Here is a 21,936-nt window from a genome sequence, read left to right as displayed (position 1 = left end):
AAAAAAACAACACAAACTTTTTTTTAATCACTTGAGCAGCACCTTGTCTCTTGGCTGCTCCCCCTTATTGTTATTCCTCCATAAATATTTATATACATAATAATATGCCTTTTACATATCGTGTAAATCTAAAAATCTAATCATTATTGTGCATATAGATATTTTACATGATGTAACTTGATGAAACAAGAGGGAATACAACCTGTTTTTAATTCAAATAAACGTGCTCTGTGTAGTATTCAGATTTTTCCAAGGTGCGCATGCGCAAATTAATCATCGGTCCAGCTCAAGGGCTGTCTGATTGGCTGCCCGGTTGCGTTGATCCTATTGGACAGGAGCTAATGAACAACACTGAATCTGATTGGTCGCCAGTGCCCTGACTGTACAATGAGTGTGTATTTTACTACATTGACACAGTAACGTTAAACAGGAGACATTTTGGTGTTGTAAAGGAAGGAGGCTTCTTGTGCGGGTAAAATAAAACACGTTAACCGGGATGGAGAGACTTTAACGGGGGAGTTTGTGAGTGTACGTGCAGTGTAACGTCGCCATGATGTCGCTGACTGCTCACACGTCACATTCAGAGCTGAGCGACATTAAAGATATGTGTATTTCCTTGTCGCCTCGGCAGTAGCACCGCAGTATAAACAGCCTCCATATGTCACGGTGAAGTATGGACGGGTGGAGTCCAATCGTCGCTACAGCCTCGGACAATGAGCGCTCCAGCTCCGAGGGGGAGTACATGGTGGAGCCCGGAGCCGAGGATGAGCCCCGGGAGGCGGCGGACAGAGAGCAGCGGGGCAACATGGAGAGGATGGACCCTGGGGGGACCGCTGCTGTCGGGTTCGGGATCAGTGGGACCGGGGAGGGTAAGGTGGTGTTAGGTCGGGTCGGACAGAGAGACGATAAAGAGCTCAGGTACCTGCACCTGCTGTGGGAGCCGGGACGAGCCGAGCTGGGAGCCGGTGGGGTGACCAGTAAGACGGGGAAGGTGATGGGGAGCAGGACCAGGAGGCACCACAGAGCCCTGCGGAACCTCGGTCCTCTGGGGAAAGATATCTATGGTGAGAGACGGTTATATTATCTGATGATTAAGAATATATGTGCGTGAAAAAACTAAAGCTAAAGATGATGTGTATGTAAATATTTAGACTTGGTGTCTCATCACTGATGTGTTTTCTTTCAATGATTTTTATTAGGTTTTTCAGTAATAACAACAATAAAGGTCTACACTTCAAAACAAGACAAAAACCTGCAATTTTTATTTATTTTAATTATAATTTCATTTAATATGAAAGCTAGACTGGGTATATGGAGAAATAATGACATAAATAAAAAACACATCAATAAATACAGGAATAATTATATATAAATATGAAAATAACTAAATAAATAAGGAAACAAAAATTCTGAAATAATTAAAAGAATAAAAAAATGCTGGAATAAATAAAATACATAAATAAATAAATGCTTAAATGCATACAGAAATGATAAAAAGAATAAATGATGAAATAAGTTAAACTAAATGCATAAAAAATAAAAAACAGAAAGAATGATTTCTAAAAAAAAAAAATGAATAACTTCACAAATAATTACAAGATTAAATAAATGCTGAGATAAATGCATAAATGGAAAAATTGAAAAAGCAAAAAACCCCTAAAATAAATAATCCCAAAACATTTAAAAGAATAACTTAATGCTGAAATAAATGCATACATTGATAAAACACAGAAGTCTTTTTTTAAAACAAATAAAAAATAAATAGAGAAACAAGTAAAAGAATAAATAAATGGTGAAATAAATATCAAATTAAATGCATGAATAAATAAAAACAGAAAAAAACTCAAATAGATAAAATACAGAAAAAAGAAATGCTTAAATAAATAAATAGAGAAACAATTAAAAGAATAAATAAATGTTGAAATAAATACAATCCTGTGCTCCACCGATGAACAGGATACTGTATGTACAGTTGTGATATCAGTGGCTCATCAAACAACACCCTTCTGAAAGTGTAAAGCCAGTGAATGAAGCCATTGTTTGCTGCTCTACAATCTGACCCCGTTCATCCAGTCACAAAACAATGTTTACATACTTGTCACTTTGAATGTCTTATCTCCACAGCTGTGAAGAGACTGAGGGAAGCAGCAAACAGCAATGACATCGACACAGGTACGAACAGAGAGGTGATGCAGCAACATGCCTCGCAGGTGGTGTAAGGGAAGGATGTGTGTTTTGCTAATAACATTTTGTTCTTCCAGTTCGAAAGCTCCTGCAAGACGACATCGACCCCTGTGCAGCAGATGACAAGGGAAGGACAGCCCTGCATTTCTCCTCCTGCAACGGCAACGAAAGCATTGGTAGGTTGATGATTAGTGTCAGGACAGTGTCAGAGGAAGTCATGTATGATGCAGCAGGATGTAGTGATGGGTGGAGTGATTCTTCTCACAGTATCAGTTCTTCGAGTTGATTCATGGAAATGTATCAAACACCTCAGGTTTTAATACTTGTTGTAAAATATGGCATCAGTTTCTCTGTGATGCTCCATTATAGTATGCACGTTGGCCCGCTAGTGCTGCCCGCCCCACAAAACTTCTCTTTAATGCATTACCAGTCATCATGTTTAAGTTTCCATTTATAAAGATGAATTATTCATTTGAATGCAGCGATTTAGCATCCTGCTTGTATGCAGGTAGGCTTGACTGTAAGCTCAATACGATGTTACAGAAATGTCACTGACCAACGATCTGTTGTTCTTTGAGGGGAAAGTTACCTCTGCAGCTTTGTGCTGCTTTCATGTGGTGTTGGAATAATCTGAAAAATTAGTGCCGATCACATTTAATGGCGCACTTGATCCGGGTCCTTTGCTTTTCGTTATCAACATGTTGTATAAACGCTCTAAGCAATGAAAAACAACGTACATCTTCTTTGTAGCGTCCATGTTGGTTCCACATTACAACTTAAAGCTCATGAACACACTGACGTAAAGAACGACCATCCAAGGAACATGTGAATTCACCATCGCCCTTGACTTGAGTCCAAGTTAATCGGTCTTGGCTTGTTCTTTCAGTGCCGTTGCTGCATTGCTTTCCACTCTGAGAAAATGGTTAATTCTGGTTCATTCAGTCAGTGTAGCTGTCAGGCTGTCTGTACTCGAGTCCTATTCAGTCAGTTCTCATTGACTCATCATAGCAGGTAGTGTGAGCAGTACCCTATCATAAAAGCACGCTTGAGTTAACTTGTAATTCATCTTCACAAAACACAGAGGTTGCAAGCATCTTTTTATTTAATGTCGAAATAATTACATCTGCGAGGCGAACATGAAGTATAATGTCAATACTTTCCTCGGCCATCACCCAGAGACAAACATGAACAGAGCGCATCAGCCTTAACATAAACAAAAGAGACTAATTCCATAAAATATAAAGGCTGTGGACCATTTACTGTTAATAGTAGTAGTTACTGGATCCTATTTCCTCTGAACTATTGCATTACACAGAATCCCACAAAAGGTTAGTTTGTGCAGCTGCAGAAGAATACACTTTCACTGGTTTAACAGCTCAGGTATGGAAATATTTTGGGTATAAGGCTAAGGGAAAAGGGACCTGTACAAGAGCCAGATGGTAGGCAAGTAAATTCATCTGTTAAATTTTTTTTATAGATCACTATAAATACAGTTTGCTATGTATCAAGTAGTCAAAAATGTTGTTGTATTGTGAAGCGTCAATAATGGCCTAATCATCAAATCGTACCTCTTTGAATCAGATGGAACGAAATTGTGAGGTGCCTGGAGATTCCCACCACATACAAAAAAAGAGTTGTTCAAAAAGACTTGTTTGTTTATTTTTGTCCATTACAAGCAGGGTGGTTGCAGTTTGAAGAGCAGAGTGCAAGCAAACACGTCCATCTTGATGTAGCGTCATTGAATGATACACTGAACGTCTCCAAATGTGATGTTCTGTAGCTTTACCCTGTAGTTTTACCACTATAAAAAAATAAAATTAAAATTAAATTAGGGAACTAATCACAGATGTATCGTCTATGTGTGTTTTTTACATCTATTGCTGCTTTTAATTTGCAGCTATACTTTTAATGTAGCTGACATGTCATGACAGTGAAGAACCCCCCCCCTCCCCTCCCTGAAATTCCCTGATCGCTTCAATGACGTCATCAAAGTTAAAAAGCGAGTCTGTTGATTTCTGCCACATTTGACGAGCGATTGCAACTGAGCGATGAAGCGATATCAAAGGGGTGAAACCGAGTGACAGCGAAAAAAAAAACTGGTGCAGTGTGAACACACCTTTATAGAGTGAACAGTCCTTCTATTATTATTGAGGTACCGGTATCTGGAATTCGGTACCGGTACCAAACGGCACCTTATTTCAGTACTTTTTAACCCTATGGGCCCTAGGTGTTTTTGGGCTATTTTTACTGCCTTCACTTTTAAGCTCATATGATAGTCATTCTAAAGGCTACATACACATTCTATATCTTCACATCTCATCATTTCATGTCCTTCTGTGTGTCTGTATTTTATATTAATTTTTATATCAATGAAAAAAACAAATGTGTGTGACTAAATTCTTACATTTTTACATGTATCTCAGCATAGCAAGTTGGAAAAAGACATATTCTGCCATATCTGAAGAGGGGAGACTCTCTGGAATCTGGCAATATAAGAACCATGATGCTGGGACATACCGTCACTTCACAGCTGTCCAAAACATGTGGTTTGTGCCAGGCGGACATGATTGCCAGTATTTTTTCATTATTGCAAGAAATTCCATTGACTCATTCACAAGTCAAAAATGTGTTTTATCTGAAGGAAACATGCAATATTTACATCTAAGATCATAGAAAAATAGTCAACCAAGTGCAATGATGTCCTCCAAGATAATATTTGTTTTTCAGTTTCAGTTATATATTGGGGAGACATTTTGGGCATTGGTGGGGGGGGGCACGTGTCCCCCTCAATGTATATGGTGACTACGGCCCTGTCAGCATGCATTAGGCTGCAGTTGTCTGGATGCGCAAAGGTGAAGTGGCTGGTCTTGTCATACCAAGTTTGATGGAGTGTCAACTGGACAATATGGAGATATTTGCATCTTGAAAGCCGGACTACAAATGTGGACAGACAGGGAGAAACACACGCAAGCCTAAGACGTGGTAAGATACGATATTCCTCACTATATGAAGTGACTGATAACAAGATCTGTATAATGGATTGTAAAGAAATTCGTCAAGTTTTTATTTTGTAGACAATTGATCTGTACTTAGAGCGTGATGGGATGACAGCACAATGATGTGTGTGGTCCTGCGCTTTCATGTGATATGCGTGGTATTTCTGTGCGAGCCTGTGTTCGCGAGTAATCCATCCAAGAGTAATGTGTGTGCAAAGCTGTATGAAAGCTCTGTTATACATCATTTTATTGTAATTTTTCGCTGTGAAAACATTGGATTACCGACAAGTGCTTGGCCTTGTCGGGAAGCTACAATTCTGCTGTTTCCGCTGATATGCGTGGCTTCTCGCTATGACGCACGGTCGCGGAGAAAATCCACAGAGAAGAACAGGTGTGAATTTGGACGCACTATGCGTCGTTTGGGCCCATAGTCTAAACTTCTCAGTTTCAACATTTTATTGAGAACATTTAAGAACAGTGCTGCACGTTAACTTTTGTCTGCACATTGTTTTTGTCACCATTGTTGCCGAGTCTGAGGTGCCAGTCATGCGCTCTCGCTCCGCCTCCACCTCAGGTACCGAAATTTGGCACCGTTTCATTTTAAGTGAATCGGTACTCGGTAGTGCCAACGTGAATCGATACCAAGTACAAAAAGTACCGAGTTTCGGTACCCAACCCTATATTCCACCCTGTTGTGTTCTGTGGTGTTTCTAACGTCCCCTCCTACAGGCAGCCCTCCATTGGTTGGGCAGAGACCACTAAATGTTTTTGTTTGTAGACAAATAATCCTGTGTCCCACCTGCCTGGGCAAAGTTACACAGACAGGAACAGTGTGTCCTCTACGTGACGGTGAGTAAAAGTCTTTATCAGCCAGAAAATAATTCTGTGTGTCCCACCTGCCTGGGCAAAGTTACACAGACAGGAACAGTTGGACAGAAGGATCCTCCACTCACTCTGTGTCCTCTACGTGACGGTGAGTAAAAGTCTTTATCAGCCAGAAAGCAGCAGATATCATGTGTTTAAACTGTTCCACTAAAACACAAGTGTGGATTAATGCGTCTATCATGCGTCACCCTGCAGCAGAGATGAAGAGAACACAACTGAATTTGTTTCAGCAGTTTGATCAGAGTAACTCACAGTAACACAGACTAACAGTGACACACACAGTAACATATGGTGACTGTGTGAAGGCCTGTTGGACGTCCTGACAGAGCAAAGAGAAAGAGAGACAGCTTTACAGTTACAGCCAGGAAGTTATTCCATTTAGGTCAAATAAAATATACAGTACAGGGCTGGCACGAGATCAGATTCTTATCATGGCCAAAAGAGTTCATGAGCCTACATCTGTATAAAATAATGGACACAGATACGGTGATGTCACCCATTGGTTTGTGGACTCCCGTTTTCAAGTTTGGCATTTCGGCCGTCGCCTTATTAGTTTTTTTGGAGCCAGAGGTGACCATATTTGGGTGAGAGGCTAGCGCTGTGGAGGAGTGAGAGGTGGATCTGACTGAGGAGATGAGGATGATGTCACTTAGAGCAGCCCCGCCCTTAATATATGCAGCTTCAAGCCTTCATAACATTTAAATGGATGAGTTATATAAAAATTCACTCCTGTACAGCTGTCATAAACGGGGACTTTAGCTATAGAGACCAAAACAGTTTTTTTGTATCAGGCTGTAAACATGTTTATTTCTGCTGTAAAGTTTTAACATGGAGGTCTGTGGGGATTGACTCACTCTTAGCGCCAGCCTCAAGTGGACATTAGAGGAACTGCAGGTTTTGGAACTTCCTGTGTTGGCTTCATTTCACTAAACACAGTGTTTTGTATCCATACAAACGTTACAGAATATTTTACCTTCATAAGCTCTTCTGATAAGTTTTTTTTTTTTTTTTTTTTTTTTGCTTTTTTTGGTGTGTGTGGATTAATATTTTGGATACCAATTCTTACTGAAACCAAAGGTTTTATTTATTTATTTATTTTTTTTATTTTTGTGCTTACTTTTGGTGTGTATGAAAAAAACCCATATTGGATACTTTACTTTTTTAATTATTATTACTGAAACCAGAGTTTTTATTTTTTTGTTATCTTATTTGCTATCTTATTTATTTATTTATTTTGGTGTGGATTAAAAAAAAACATTTTGGACACCGAATATCACTGAAACCGGATTTTTAAAATTTTATTTGTCAATCAGTTTTATTTTATTTTATTTTATTTGGTGTGCATGAAAAAATACATATCAGACATTTATTATTACCAGAGTTTTTATTTTTTTTATTTTCATCTTATTTATTTATTTGGTGTGTATGAAAAAAAACACATGGGACACCAAATATTACTGAAACTTGAATTTATATTTTATTTATTAACCAGGGTTATTTTTTTTAAATTAATTTTTTTTTTGGTGGCAAAACATATTGAATACCAATTATTACTGAAACCAGAGTTTTTATTCTTTGTTATCTTATGTTATTTGTTATCTTATTTATTTTGGTGTGGATGGAAAAAAAACATTTCAGACACCTGATATCACTGAAACCGATTTTTTTTTTTTAAATTTTATTTATTAATCAGTTTTTTTATTTTTATTTTATATAGTGTGCACGAAAAAAACATATCAGACATTAATTATTACTGAAACCAGAGTTTTTATTTTTTATTTTTTTTATTTTTATTTTTTTTTTCATCTTATTTATTTATTTATTTATTTATTTGGTGTGTATGAAAAAAACCCACACGGAACACCAAATATTATTGAAACTTGATTTTTAATTTTATTTATTAACCAGAGTTATTCTTTATTTGATTCTTTATTTTTTGGTGTGTATGGGGAAAAACATATTGGATACCAATTATTACTGAAACCGGATTTTTTTATTGTTTATTATCTTATGTTATTTGTTATCTTATTTATTTATTTTTTATTTTTTGGTGTGGATGGGAAAAACAACAACTTTTCGGAAACCAAATATCACTGAAACCGGATTTCTTTTTATTATTACTGAAACCAGAGTTTTTTGGGGGGTTTTTTGTGTGTGTGTGGAACAAACATATCAGAGACATAAGTTTTCATCTGGAGGTTCTTTTTTTTGTTTTGTTTTTGTGTGTATAGAAAAAATATATCGGACACCAAATATTACTGAAACCGGATTTACTTTTTTATTTATTTATTTTTTATGATGTGTATGGAAACTAAAACACCTGAAACCAGAGTTTTTTTTAATTAATTAATTTTCTGAAACCGGATTTCTTTTTGTTTTTAATATTGAATACTTGAAAAATATGCAGTGCACATATTTCCCTCATCACAACACCCTGGTCAGAGACTGTGGGACATCTTCAGTAGCTTTTCTCCATTATATTCCACCCTGTTGTGTTTTATGGTATTTCTAACACGCCCCCTCGTACAGGCAGCCCTCCATTGGTTTTGTTATCCAGAGGGGGAAGTGGGCTGTCAGACGCCATGATTATTATGGGCTGGTTTGTATATTTGTGCTTCAGAGTAGCGAGACTCAAGATGTAGTCAGTGTTGCCTAATCATGGCCCTCATGTCCATCCAGGCTGGGAGGGAAGTACATAATACAATTTATAACCTGTCTTAGACCATTTATAAACAAGTCTCTATGAAAGAAATAATAATAATGACAAGACTAATGTTGAAATATTCTCAACATAATGATTCCAATGACACCAGATGTGTCCAGATGAGATATAAGTGGATTTTTTGGTGTTTATTTGCTATAGTTTCTATATTCCTTTGTGTCTTACCACATACAACTTAACTTACAGCTTAACTGTTGTTTTAAGGTGGATTTATACTTGTGCGTCAGCCCTATGTGGAGGCTATGCTGTGTCCTACGTCCATGTGAACATTTACACTTGTGCAGTGGTGTGTCTGTGTCACGCTGCAGTTACACCTCCAAAACACTGGTCAGCGGTGGGGATTCTGTAAAGTGCTGTAAAGTTTAGTTGATTCAAAACACACATTAAACACACATTAAACATGGCTTAATAGAGACAGTTTCAAACACAGGTACACAAATCAGCTTCACTATAACTCACAGCATTCACAGACAAACACATGTCTTTATCTGGACACATTTTCCCCGCAAATACAACATGCTAACGTTATTAGCACAAGCCTATGGCATTTTACATTGTATAAACTAGCCTAGTGGCTAGTGGACTTTTCTTCTACTCATGCCATATATTGGTTGAAAGAGGAATTAAGGGGATGGGGGCATCATCCCCTACTTTGTGTTGAAATTTGAGAGCTCTAAAGCGAAATTTATACGTCTGCCTCGAATCAACGCCATACTTAAGGCGTAGGCTCTGCGTCGACATACCCTACACCGTAGCCTGACGTTCACCTCCCCAGAAATGTAACTACTCGTCGCAGCAACGCAGACCTCCTGTCTGTCTCTGTAAGCTGAAACCATTTCCCTCAGTGGCAACAAAGCTTTGATTTACTTAAATTTCAGAGATAAGAAACAATAAATTGTGAAGACAATAAAGCCTCCACAAAAATAGCATTTTAAGTCTTGTATGTGATTTATCCTGGTTTCATATGAGCAGAGGAGATCTCCGCTCGTCGCTAGGCTAATTTATACAATGTAAAATGCTATAGGCTTGTGCTAATAATGTTAGCATGTTGTATTTGTTTGGAAAACGTGTTTAGTATAAGACAGTTGTTTTGTCAGTGAACCTTGTGAGTTGTAATGGAGCTGAATTTTGTAATGTTACCTTTGTTAAATGTTGCTGTTGTCCCTGGCTTCATATGAGTAGAGGAAAAGCCCGCTAGCCACTGGGCTAATTTATACAATGTAAAATACCATAGACTTGTGCTAATAACATTAGCATGTTGTATTTGTGGGGAAAATGTGTCCAGATAAAGACAAGTGTTTGTCTGTGAATGCTGCGAGTTACAGTGAAGCTGATTTGTGTACTTGTGTTTGAAATTGCCTCTATCAAGCCATGTTTAATGTGTGTTTAGTGTGTGTTTTGAATCAACTAAACTTTATAGCACTTCACAGAAACCCCACCACCGACTAGCGCACAAGTATAATTGCTCACAACAGTGTAGGCCACATGCGTAGGCTCTGCTGCACAAGTATAAATCCCCTTATAGCAGTAGTGTAGTAATGCAGTTTCAACAGCTTGCTAGCATTATTAGCTCGCTAGTAATTATTAGCATTGCTAGCTATCTAGAATCAGCCAACTTTAGTAGCAAGCTTGCTGGAGGAAGACATCCTGAAATAAAATCAGCTAAAATGCTTTTAGATAACCCATTACTTGGTCAGGATTGGCATTGTAATTTGTTTTATTTAGTAAAATAGCTCGTTTTGTGCTCGGGGACGTCTTGACCTAAATGTGAGGCAAGACCCACCCACACAATCATCCCGTTGCTACGACCATACTCAGTCTTCCTGACTAAAACATCCGAAATATTTAATGGAGTTTTATTAATTGATTTATTATGTCATTTTATTTATTATGGTATCATGTCATTACTCAAACTTTTACCACACTGCCTTGTGTCCGACAGGTTATGGATTCGAACCTTCCTTGTTTTATCCTCTTCATCTTGATTGGCTGTGTCACATGCTCCTCTGATGATCATCACCACCACAATGCCACCCGTCGCTACGATTACTGTGTGCTCGGAGCCGGGCCTGCAGGACTGCAGATGGGATACTTCCTCTCCAAGGCCAACAGAGACTACATCATCTTGGAGAGGAACTCAGGACCGGGCAGCTTCTTTAACAAGTAGGAAACTTTGTGATGACATATTGAACAGGAGACACAAGAAATTAGAGATGTTCTGATACCACTTTAATTACAGTACCTGAACTTGCACATCGTCCGATACCAAGTACCAATCCGATATTGTTGCGTTAAAAAAAGGTAACCGCTTTATACTAACCCTGTATGGATGTACAATTCTTGCATGTCTCAGGCTCAACTCAACAACTGACGGGTGGACAGACTACCCGCATTTTAGGAAACGCAGTATCAGAAGAACTCTACAAGAAATGGTGCTTGGAAATTGCACCTATCTACCCTCCTGAATCACCTTTGCCTTCTCTGCTCTGTTTTGTGTATCAAGGTATCCCAGGCACAGGAAGCTCATTAGCATCAACAAGGTCTACACAGGAAGGCAGAACCGAGAGTTCAACCTGCGCCACGACTGGAACTCGCTGCTGAGCGATAAACCTGACCTCCTGTTTAAGAGGGTGAGCAGTGAGTTTTACCCTCCAGCCGATGCCTTTCCGCTCTACCTTTCCATGTTCGTGAAGGAGCTCGGGCTGAGGGTCAGGTACGGCGTGGACATCGGCAGGATCAGGGCAGTGCAGTCATCCACCGGCAGGAGCTACATCCTGACTGATCAACATGTGACAGACTACACATGCAGGTAAATTTGTGTCCCGCTGAATCTGAAATGATCTTATATTGGTTTGGGTTGTGGATTGCATCGTGCTGTCCTCTGTCCTTCAGCGTCCTACTGGCAGCCACAGGTTTGTGGGTCCCTCAGAAGGTAGAGTTTCTCGGGTCTGACCTGGTTGAAGGCTACGAGTCCATCTCCACTAATCCAGAGGACTACAAGGACCAGGCCGTACTTATCTTGGGCAAGGGGAACTCGGCTTTCGAAACAGCGCAGAGCATCCTGGGAAGAGCAAGTCGGGTGCACATGCTCAGTTCCAGCCCTGTTCGACTGGCTTGGCAAACTCATTATGTTGGAGACCTCAGGTAGTGCTAAAGATTTGGTGATTTCTTCCCTTATCTGTTCTGTCTCTACGATATGTGGTTCCCAAACTTTTTATTTCAGAACTAGTCCCCACAGCCCTGTTAGAAAACCTCAAGTACCCAGTGTGTAGGCTGTTTTGGTCAGCTCTGCATTCATACTCCCACTTTGGATGGCTGGATGTTGTATTATTTATAAGCTAACTATTTTAACCGTTTATCTGTCACTAAGCTAACTGTTTAAAGTATTAAATTAATTGCCTTTAACACCATTTTAACCATTACTTTTAGCTAAGTATTTTAACCTTTTTTCTTTAACTTTTAGCTAACGTTAACTATTTAAACTATGTTACTTTAAGCTAACTACTATTACCGTTGGTCCATTTCTTCTAGCTAATGATTTTAAAGGTTTATCTATTTCTTTTAGCTAACGATTTTAATCTTTAATCCATTACTTTAGCTCACGTCTGCTAATTTAGCTACCGGTAATGATATTAACTATTTATCCATTACATTTTGCTAACTGATTTACCATTTATCCCTTACATTTAGCTTACTATTGTAAGGATTACTTTTAGCTAACTATTGTAACCATTTTTCTGTGACTTAAGCTAACATTAACTATCTTAACTATTTATCCATAACTTTAGCTAATGTTAACTATCAACTATTTATCCATTAATTTTAGCAAAATAATTTAACCATTTATTTCTGACTTTTAGCTAATTATTTTAACCATTTATCCATTACTTTTAGCTTACAATTTTAATCGTTTTTCTGTTACTTTTAGCACTTGTCAAGCATTTTACCTAATTATCCATTACTTTTAGCAAACTATGTATCTATTTATTTATGACTTTTAGAAAATTATTTTAAACATATATCCGTTACTTTTAGCTAACTATTTGAACTGTTTACCCATTAGTTTTATGCTCAGTTCAGACTACACGACTTTTAAAGTTGTCGATACTTGACCTAGCGCTAAAGCGCTTAAGGTGGGGCCTCTGTCGGGGAGCTCCAGTTGGCGAGTGGACAATCAGGGCTAAAGTCATGTAGTGTGAGGCATTAGTTACCAATTCAACTGTTCATCCATTACTTTTAGCTAACTATTTGTCAGCTTCACCAACCTTTCTGCTTTGGATCTATCAGCACGTATAATGCAAAGTGACATCTTGTTTTTGTTTTCAGAGCTGTGAATAATGAGATCATAGACACATATCAGCTGAAGTCCCTTGATGGGTTAGCGGAGGCAAGCCTGGACAAAATAGTCATCGTTCAACGAAAGGAGCAAGGCAGGAGGAGATCGGGCACCAAGAACAAAGAGAAGAAGAGACAGTTGTACTTGACTTTAAAGAAGTACATACAAGACAAGAACAGCTCTGAGGTGACAGGAGACGAACTGCCGGGGTATCACTTGGACAACTATGCTATGCGAAAGCCCTACGACCGTGTGATTCGATGCCTCGGGTTCAGATTCAACTTCAGCGTATTTGACAGGTATGGACTTATGTAACATGGAAGGCTTTTATTGTGTTGTGTCAGTATCCGTACATTAAGTAATGTACTGGCCTGTCGACAGATGCCCCTCTGTTGTATCTTATTTCCATGTATAAGAAAGTCCAAGCTGTTTTATTTATGTAACGTTCAATCTCCTGCAGCTCTGCCTGCCCTCCAAACAGTGACAATGCAAAAGGGAGGTTGCCGGGGGTGACAGCCTGGTATGAAGGGACCAACACCCCTGGTTTGTTTGTGCTGGGAACTGCTGCTCACTCCAGAGACTACCGCTTGTCTGCTGGAGGCTTCATCCATGGATTCCGTTACACAGGTGAGAGTCCAACAGGTGTTTGTTCATTTGTGACATTAAGAGCAAACAATGCTCCATTCATTCAAAGCATGCTCTCTGCTACAGTTATCACATCTATGTGGACCATGAACTCTCAACTACCTTTGTCAAAATAGAGTGCTGCGGGGATGACGTTTTTTTTGTAGGACTACCTGGAAGTTAGTGCTGCTCTGGTTCCTTTAACAAAAAGGAAATGGGATTTTTTGCAAATAAAACAAAAGGTTCTGACACTCAGCAAGATAATCAGAAGTAAAAAGCTAACTACAGTTGCATTAATTAAACTTTGCCACCCCAATGAATTGGACAACTGTATATTTTAATAAAGCAGCCCTTTGTGCCAGTTGTACATGTAACTAAGGTGATATTTAAATACATTGTGTATTTTCTGCCACAGCGCGAGCTGTACATCGTGTGCTTGAACAGCGTTACCACAGCAACCCCTGGCCATCCACAAAACTGTTGACAATGCAGCTCCAGTCCTGGATCCTGAAGCGGGTCAGCGAGGCCTCTGGGTCATACCAAATGTTTGAGGTGCTGGGGGACGTTATACTTCTTCGAGGGTAAGTGGATGTTATTTTAACATCATCAGGTCAGGAGGTATTAATGCCCAGACCACCTTAACTGTCTGGATGCCAAGACATTACATCACCTGACTGTTTCACAATACACAAATGTACAGTTAATCACTTTCATGCTCATCATATGTTGGTCCTTTCCTCTCTCCATGACTCTCAGCTCTCACTGTGAATACGTGGAAGAGTTTACTCTCCAGGCGTTGCCTCAGTTCACCTCTCTGTCGGGTCATGAGGTCACCCACCACGGACTGATAGTTCTCGTCATGCAGTACGGGAAGAAGAAGATAGATTATCTGGGGCGGGGCAGGGAGCAGAGAGACTGGACCAAAGCTTGGCAATCCAACTTTTTGCATCCTGTTTTATACTACTATGACACACTTCCTACTGGTGAGGACAAACACATTAAAACATTTATTAATTTATTTATTTTTAATTTTTTTTTTTTATGCTTCCGGCTTTCTTACAGTGCAGACGCTCTGCTGCTTGCGCTTCGCTTTGCTTACATTCTTTGTGGATATACTTGTTTTTTCCTGCTAAAAGCTACAGAAAGTAGATCCTGGATACTTATAAAGCATTGGGACCTTAATTTGTGAGAGATACAGAGGACTACTGCCATATTTTCACCACTTTTTCACAACTTTAGTACTGTGTGAGCAGGGCTGAGGCACAGTGCAAGCCTGAGTGGAGCTGACTTGTGAAGCAACCTGTAGCAACTTAGCTTGGTTTGCTAAGCTAATGGCTACATCCAGCCCTCCCGATGAAAACCAGCAACTTGTTCAGAAAGACAGGATCATTGCCAACCTCAAGGAAGACATCCGACGGCTGTCAGCGGAACTCGAGTCCCAATCTGAGCTGCTGACAAACACCCTGGACGTGGCTCACACGCAGTCTCTACAGATCGCCTCGTTAAAAGCTGTTCTTCAGGATACAGTAGCCTGGGATCCTACCTCTCCTCCGCAGCCCAGCAGTTCAATGCCCCGTCGTAAGCCACAATGGTCAGAGGTGGTGTTATGGAGCAAAAAAAGGACCTCGCTCGGCGTCGGTCTCTCATCCCACCTCAGCCTTTCCAACAGATTTGAGCCTCAGTCATCGCGGGTCGAAGCGCTGGACTCCGATGAGCTCAAGGATGATGCAGCCCGTCCCACGTCTCCCCATTCTGGGAGTCGTCCTCTGCCGGCAGCTCCCATCTCGGCAGCTCCCCTCCCGGCTAACAGCTGGCAGCCTCCCCGCGTGGACAGCTCTGTGTCCCCCCTCGCACACACCACGGAAACAGAGCAGTAACAGAGGAAACAGAGTCGCTTAACTCATAAAGGTGAGACTATGAAACTGAGCAATAACAAAGTTAACCGGTCACAAGCCAGTGCCAGGCCAAGAGCCAGAGAGCATTCTGCCAAAAACAAAGCTAAGAGGATAGACACTATTCTGACTGGGGATTTTATAACGAGGCAGGTGGAAATGGCCAGGACTGAAAATCTAACTGTGAATAACACATCAGTCAGAGAGGTGGCAGCTATGCTACCAGACATTATGTCTACATGGCCACATATTAAGAAGATTGTTATTCATGCTGGCTCATTTGACATCCTCACGAATAAATCTGGGTCTGAGACCCTAAAGAAAGACTTTTTGTTTTTATTGGAAACACTTAAAAAACTTCACTCAGGAGTGTCTTTCATCTCTGGACCTATCCCAACACTCGGTAGAGGTTGCGAGTCCTTCAGCAGACTCCTTGGCTTAAGCACCTGGCTGTCATCAGCTTGCCTTGAGCAACAGGTTGGATTTATTGACAATTTTAATATTTTTTGGAACATGAAAAGCTGCTTCATGTCAGACGGGATTCACCCAAACAACCTTGGCTCCAGATATCTTGGCTGCAACATACGTCACACCATCGAGTCATCTTATCAGAACATATATGCACTGATAAGCAGGAAGGTCAGCACACAGGGAGCAGACAGACAGACAGTTACTGCTCCAAAAACAACAACCGCCTCCCATGATGATGATGTCACGGTCTGTGACTCTGTCCTCCACATTACAAGAAACCTGCAGAGATTGTCTCTGTCCCAGAAAGAATGTCAAGACAAGAAGAGATAGGACAGTCACCATGCCGCTTTCCCCCTTATGCCGGCAATGTCACTCAGCCGGCAGCATGGCAAAAATAAAAACAACTGCAGAAAATCAAGGACAGTCAACCCATCAAGTCTGATATGTATCTCATGTCAAACACAGTCTGTCTCTAAACTTATGCCAGATAACGTTTCACAACTAGCACTTCTAAATATCAGGTCTCTGGCTGGCAAATCCTTCTTAATCAATGATTTTATTAACAAGCACAAACTTGATTTTATGTTTTTAACTGAAACTTGGCTAGGTCAGGAAAATAGTGCAGCAGTTTTAATTGAGACAGCCCCTCCAAATTTTAGTTTCTTTAGTGAAGCAGGAATACATAAGAGAGGAGGCGGAGTTGCCACTCTGTTCAAGGACAGCTTCCAGTGTAAGCAAATGTTTTATGGTCAATTTGACTCCTTAGAATATGTTGCCACTCAGTTAAAATCCCCCTGTCGAGCAATTTTAGTGACCATCTATAGACCCCCCAAATATGATGCAAGGTTTTTTGATGAGTTTGCCAAATTGCTGTCTATTGTGTGCATGGAATTTGACTGTGTTGTTTTAGTGGGCGATTTTAACATTCATGTTGATAATCTTACAGATGGGTGTGCTAAGGAACTGTTAAATATTCTGGATAACTTTGGGTTTTCTCAGCATGTCACAGAACCAACACATAACAGAGGACACATATTAGATCTAATTATTTCCAAAGGTCTTAATATCTCTGAGGTTGTGGTGAACGATGTCGCTTTATCTGACCATTACTGTGTTTCATTCAAAATGACCACCCTTGCTAATCCTATGAAAAGTGAAGCAGAGGTGATCAGAAAGCGTTATATAAATGACAACACCTGTGCATTATTCACCCTGGGTTTTACACCATCACAAACCCTTCCCTCAGCTCTAGTTGATGACCTTGTAAGCAGTTTTAGTTCCAATGTTATGACTGTTATTGATTCTATCTCCCCAGTTAAGACCAAAGTTATGTCAGGCAGGAAAAAGGCACCCTGGAGAAACGCCACACTGGTTAAAGAATACAAAAGAGTATGTAGACAAGCTGAACACAGGTGGTGAAAAAACAAACTCCAGGTATATTACGACATTTATAAAGAGAGTCTTCACAACTATAACCAGGAACTGAAGAATGCAAGGCAATCATATTTTTCAGAGATTATCAGTAGAAACAGTAATAATGCCCGCATACTTTTTTCTGTAGTGGACAGACTGACCAACCCCACAGCATCACTCCCTCCTGAACTACTGTCTAACAAGTCATGTAATGACTTTGCAGCCTTCTTCACAAACAAAATATTACAGATAAGACAGGCAGTGTGCAGCTCCAGCTCAGGAATGATAACACTTGTGCCTTCCTGTCCTCCGGTTAATCTAGGACATTTTAGCCTCCTAGATTACACAGCTCTAACAGAAACGGTTTCAAAATTAAAGCCCACAACATGCTGCCTTGATATTCTGCCTTCACACTTGTTTTAAACCATTTTTAACTGCAGAGATGCTCCAGATGTACTGCAGATAATAAATACTTCTCTTAAAGCAGGCCAGTTTCCCCAGGCCTTGAAAACTGCAGTAATAAAACCTCTCCTAAAAAAAAATCATATCTGGACGCCACAACAATTAGTAGCTATAGGCCAATGTCAAATCTGCCATTTTTGGGGAAAATCATTGAAAGGGTTGTCTTTCAGCAAATCCATACTTTTATGATGCAAAACAATCTTTTTAACACATTTCAGTCTGGATTTCGGCCACACCACAGCACTGAGACTGTACTTATCAAAGTCTTAAATGATATTCATCAGAATAATGATGCATGCAAATCCTCTGTCCTGGTATTACTAGATCTCAGTGCTGCATTTGATACAGTTAATTATAATATACTACTTAGCAGATTGGAAAAGTGGGTGGGACTCACCGGCACTGTGCTACAATGGTTCAAATCTTACTTACAAGATAGGGACTTTTTTGTGTCAGTTGGTAACCATGAATCTGAGTGAACTACGATCACATGTGGGGTTCCTCAAGGGTCCATTCTCGGACCACTTCTATTCAACATCTATATGCTACCCCTAGCCCAGATTATGGAACATCACAACATCTCCTATCATACGTATGCCGACGACACACAACTCTATATCTCAGTGTCATCACACGACTACAATCCCTTACTCTCATTGAGTAACTGTATTCATCAAATCAATGACTGGATGTGCCAGAATTTTCTCCAGCTAAATCCAGAAAAGACAGAGGTATTAATTTTTGGCCCTAGAAATGAAAGGGCAAAGATCAGCGCCCACCTTGGCTCTATGTCATTGACAGCTACAAATCAAGCCAGAAATCTTGGTGTTATTATTGACTCAGACCTGAACTTCAACAGCCATTTAAAGTTTATTACTAAATCTGCCTATTACCACCTGAAAAATATAGCTAGAATTAAGGGGTTTCTGTCTAAACAAGACATGGAAAAACTTATTCATGCATTCATTTTTAGTAGGTTGGATTATTGCAATGGCTTATTTACAGGCCTTAACAAAAAAATCAATCAGACAACTGCAGCTGATTCAGAACGCTGCCGCCAGAGTCCTTACAAACACCAGGAAACTGGACCATATTACACCAGTCATTAAATCGCTACACTAGTTTCCTGTGAGTCAAAGAATAGATTTTAAAATCTTACTGCTGGTCTACAAAGCCCTAAATGGTCTCGGACCAAAATACATGCTTGATCTACTGGTTCCCTACGAAGCATCCAGACCCCTTAGGTCATCTGGAACTGGTTTGTTGTGTGTTCCAAGAACAAGAACCAAGCAAGGTGAGGCAGCATTCAGTTATTATGCTCCTCACCTGTGGAACAAACTTCCTGTAGATCTGAGGTCTGCTCAAACTGTCAGCTCCTTTAAATCGGGGCTAAAAACACTATTGTTTACTGAAGCGTACTCTTAGATTAAATACTTACGTGCTGTATTCTACTGCCCGTACTTTTTAACTACACACTGCTGATTTATGCCTTTTATTATTCTACTTCTTTTCTTATCCTGACTGTTCAATGTATTGAGCCTGTTTTTATTTTATGTTACTGTATTTTATTATTATCACTATCATTCTCAATTTCTATTTCCCTTTTTAATCAACTGTTTTTATTGTTTTAAATTGTGTCTTGTTGCTTTTAATGTCTCTGTAAAGCACTTTGAATTACCTTGTGTTGAATTGTGCTATACAAATAAACTTGCCTTGCCTTGCCTAGTTTGACAGGGAACAAACTGTGAGTGAATGTTAAAGATTTTTTTTTTTTCCCCCAGAGGAAGAAATGAAGCTCCGTCCCCAAGGCTGGCCTTTACCGAGGCCCAAAGCAATCCATCACATGGTGGAGGACTTCCTCACAGAGTGGGAGGGTCCCATATCTCATATCCAGCCACTGCGGCGCTTCCTCGAGCACTGTGTCCAAACTGACCTCAGGGCCTTCTATGCGGGTAAAGCTGCAAACATTATTCTTGAAATACTAATTTAACACTGATCTGTGTGGGTAACTGCTTAACATTACTGATTAATATAAATCAAGATGTTTAAATATATTTGGTTTGTAGCTTATGCAGGATTTATACCTGTGTGTGTAGGCTCTGCATAGAGCCGACGCACAAGTATAAATCCTGCGCTACAGAGAGCAGACCAGCAGCATTTATCCCTGATTGTACATCAGATTAGGCGTTTGACTGGTTCCTGTGTTTTCTCATGTCTTTCAGAATCATGTTTCCGCTCATCCCTCACCCACCGAAAGCCGCCGCTGTTTTGTCAGCAAGGGTACTTGAAGCATCAGGGTGTCGCTCACAACATGCAGCTGTGGCAGCGCGATCATGACACTGGACTGATGCCTGTCGAGCAGGATGCGGACACATCAGGGGCCGACCCCGCATTCCCCAAATACCTGGCACAAGCTGGAGCCTCCGTGTCTTCAGGACTGAAACTTGACTTCTGATTGTTTGACTCGAGCGTGCTAAAGCTCTGTCTACCATGCTGTTAAGGTCCCTCAGACTTGCTACCTCCAGCACCCATGATAACTTCCTCCATGAGACCAAATATTTTGACAGAATATCATCCTACAGATCAGTGGTTCCCCACGTTTATGGCATGTGACCCCTTAAAGGTCCAGTGTGTAGGATTTAGTGGGGATGTACTGGCAGAAATTGAATTTAATATGATATAATAAGTGTGTTTTCTGTAGTCTCACCTGAAAATGAGATTTTCTTTTAGTTATCTTAAAATGAGCCTTTTATGTCTACATAGGGAGCAGGTCCTTGTCCACAGAGATTGCCATGTTACACCGCCATGTTTCTACAGTAGCCCAGAAAACCAAACACTGGCTTTAGATAGGGACATTGAACAATGAACACTGAAGGAATTCAATTCAGGAGAAGTGTCAGCTGGTTGTGATGTGAAATCCTCACCACTAGATGCCACCAAATCTTCCTAAATCTTACACACTGCTCCTTTAAATTATGTCAGTTTCTACCTACAAACTCTCCTCACCTGATGTAAATGTCTCACACTTGACTGTTTCAACCAAAGAGTGACTTTCCTTCTTTATTTTGATCATGCTTTAAGGGGCAAATGATGCAAAATTATCCAATAATTCACAAGTCAAAAAGCAAAGATTAGAGGAAAGATATATCACATCCCCTCAGGCTGCATCATCATGCAACTTTTTGGGAACCCAGCCCCCACTGCATATCACTGGAGAGGCACCTTATCTCTGGAATGCTCCTTTATTGATATTCCTCACAAAATATTTACATATAAATCAGAATATAACATTTTCATATCATGGAAATCAACATTATATGAATATATATAGACGGAGGGTGGGTGTTACAGAATGATTATGCATATATACATTATACATGATGTTACCTGATTACAGACTGTTTTTTAATTCAAATAAAAGTGTTTTTGGACCATTATTGCTTTTTCACAGTGTGCATACGTGAACCAATCATTTGTCCGGCCAGAAAACATTGCCATGCTTATGTTACAGCTTAGGTCTCTCAGATCTGCTGCTTCCAACACCCATAATAACGACCTATTTTATTTTATTTTTTAGAACTTATATAGCCAAACCCATTGATTAGAAAAATTACATAAATAGACACAAAACAACACAAACTTTTTTTTTTATCACTTGAGCAGCACCTTGTCTCTTGGCTGCTCCCCCTTATTGTTATTCCTCCATAAATATTTATATACATAATAATATGCCTTTTACATATCGTGTAAATCTAAAAATCTAATCATTATTGTGCATATAGACATTTTACATGATGTAACTTGATGAAACAAGAGGGAATACAACCTGTTTTTAATTCAAATAAACGTGCTCTGTGTAGTATTCAGATTTTTCCAAGGTGCGCATGCGCAAATTAATCATCGGTCCAGCTCAAGGGCTGTCTGATTGGCTGCCCGGTTGCGTTGATCCTA

The 21,936-nt window shown here is 39.9% G+C and overlaps 1 protein-coding gene across 3 annotated transcripts; it reads left to right on the top strand.

Moving 5' to 3' along the window:
* Positions 1-438: 438 nt before the first annotated feature.
* Positions 439-21,422, top strand: LOC117250915 (FAD-dependent oxidoreductase domain-containing protein 2-like). 3 transcript variants are annotated; one of them, XM_078161713.1, is made up of 12 exons: positions 439-1,064; positions 2,125-2,172; positions 2,262-2,360; positions 10,730-10,950; positions 11,291-11,596; positions 11,680-11,931; positions 13,114-13,422; positions 13,584-13,750; positions 14,163-14,328; positions 14,504-14,730; positions 19,767-19,937; positions 20,208-21,422. In XM_078161713.1, the coding sequence occupies exons 2-12, from the start codon at positions 2,158-2,160 to the stop codon at positions 20,438-20,440; spliced, it is 2,166 nt and encodes a 721-aa protein (XP_078017839.1). In that variant the 5' UTR covers positions 439-1,064; positions 2,125-2,157; the 3' UTR covers positions 20,441-21,422. The 3 variants fall into 3 exon arrangements, with proteins under 3 accessions (XP_078017839.1, XP_078017841.1, XP_078017840.1); XM_078161715.1 differs by lacking the exons at positions 439-1,064; positions 2,125-2,172; positions 2,262-2,360 and adding an exon at positions 5,898-6,029; XM_078161714.1 differs by lacking the exons at positions 439-1,064; positions 2,125-2,172; positions 2,262-2,360 and adding an exon at positions 6,015-6,153.
* Positions 21,423-21,936: the final 514 nt, after the last annotated feature.

Source organism: Epinephelus lanceolatus, chromosome 18 (assembly GCF_041903045.1).
Source record: "Epinephelus lanceolatus isolate andai-2023 chromosome 18, ASM4190304v1, whole genome shotgun sequence".
Lineage (NCBI taxonomy): Eukaryota > Metazoa > Chordata > Actinopteri > Perciformes > Serranidae > Epinephelus > Epinephelus lanceolatus.
The sequence above is the reverse complement of the archived record's forward strand: the minus strand, read 5'-3'. Positions and strand labels throughout refer to the sequence as shown.

Coding starts and splice junctions, on each gene's coding strand:
- LOC117250915 (XM_078161713.1), top strand. Junction 10,951..11,290: donor CCGGGCAGCTTCTTTAACAA/GTAGGAAACTTT, acceptor TTGTGTATCAAG/GTATCCCAGGCACAGGAAGC. Junction 14,329..14,503: donor GACGTTATACTTCTTCGAGG/GTAAGTGGATGT, acceptor CATGACTCTCAG/CTCTCACTGTGAATACGTGG.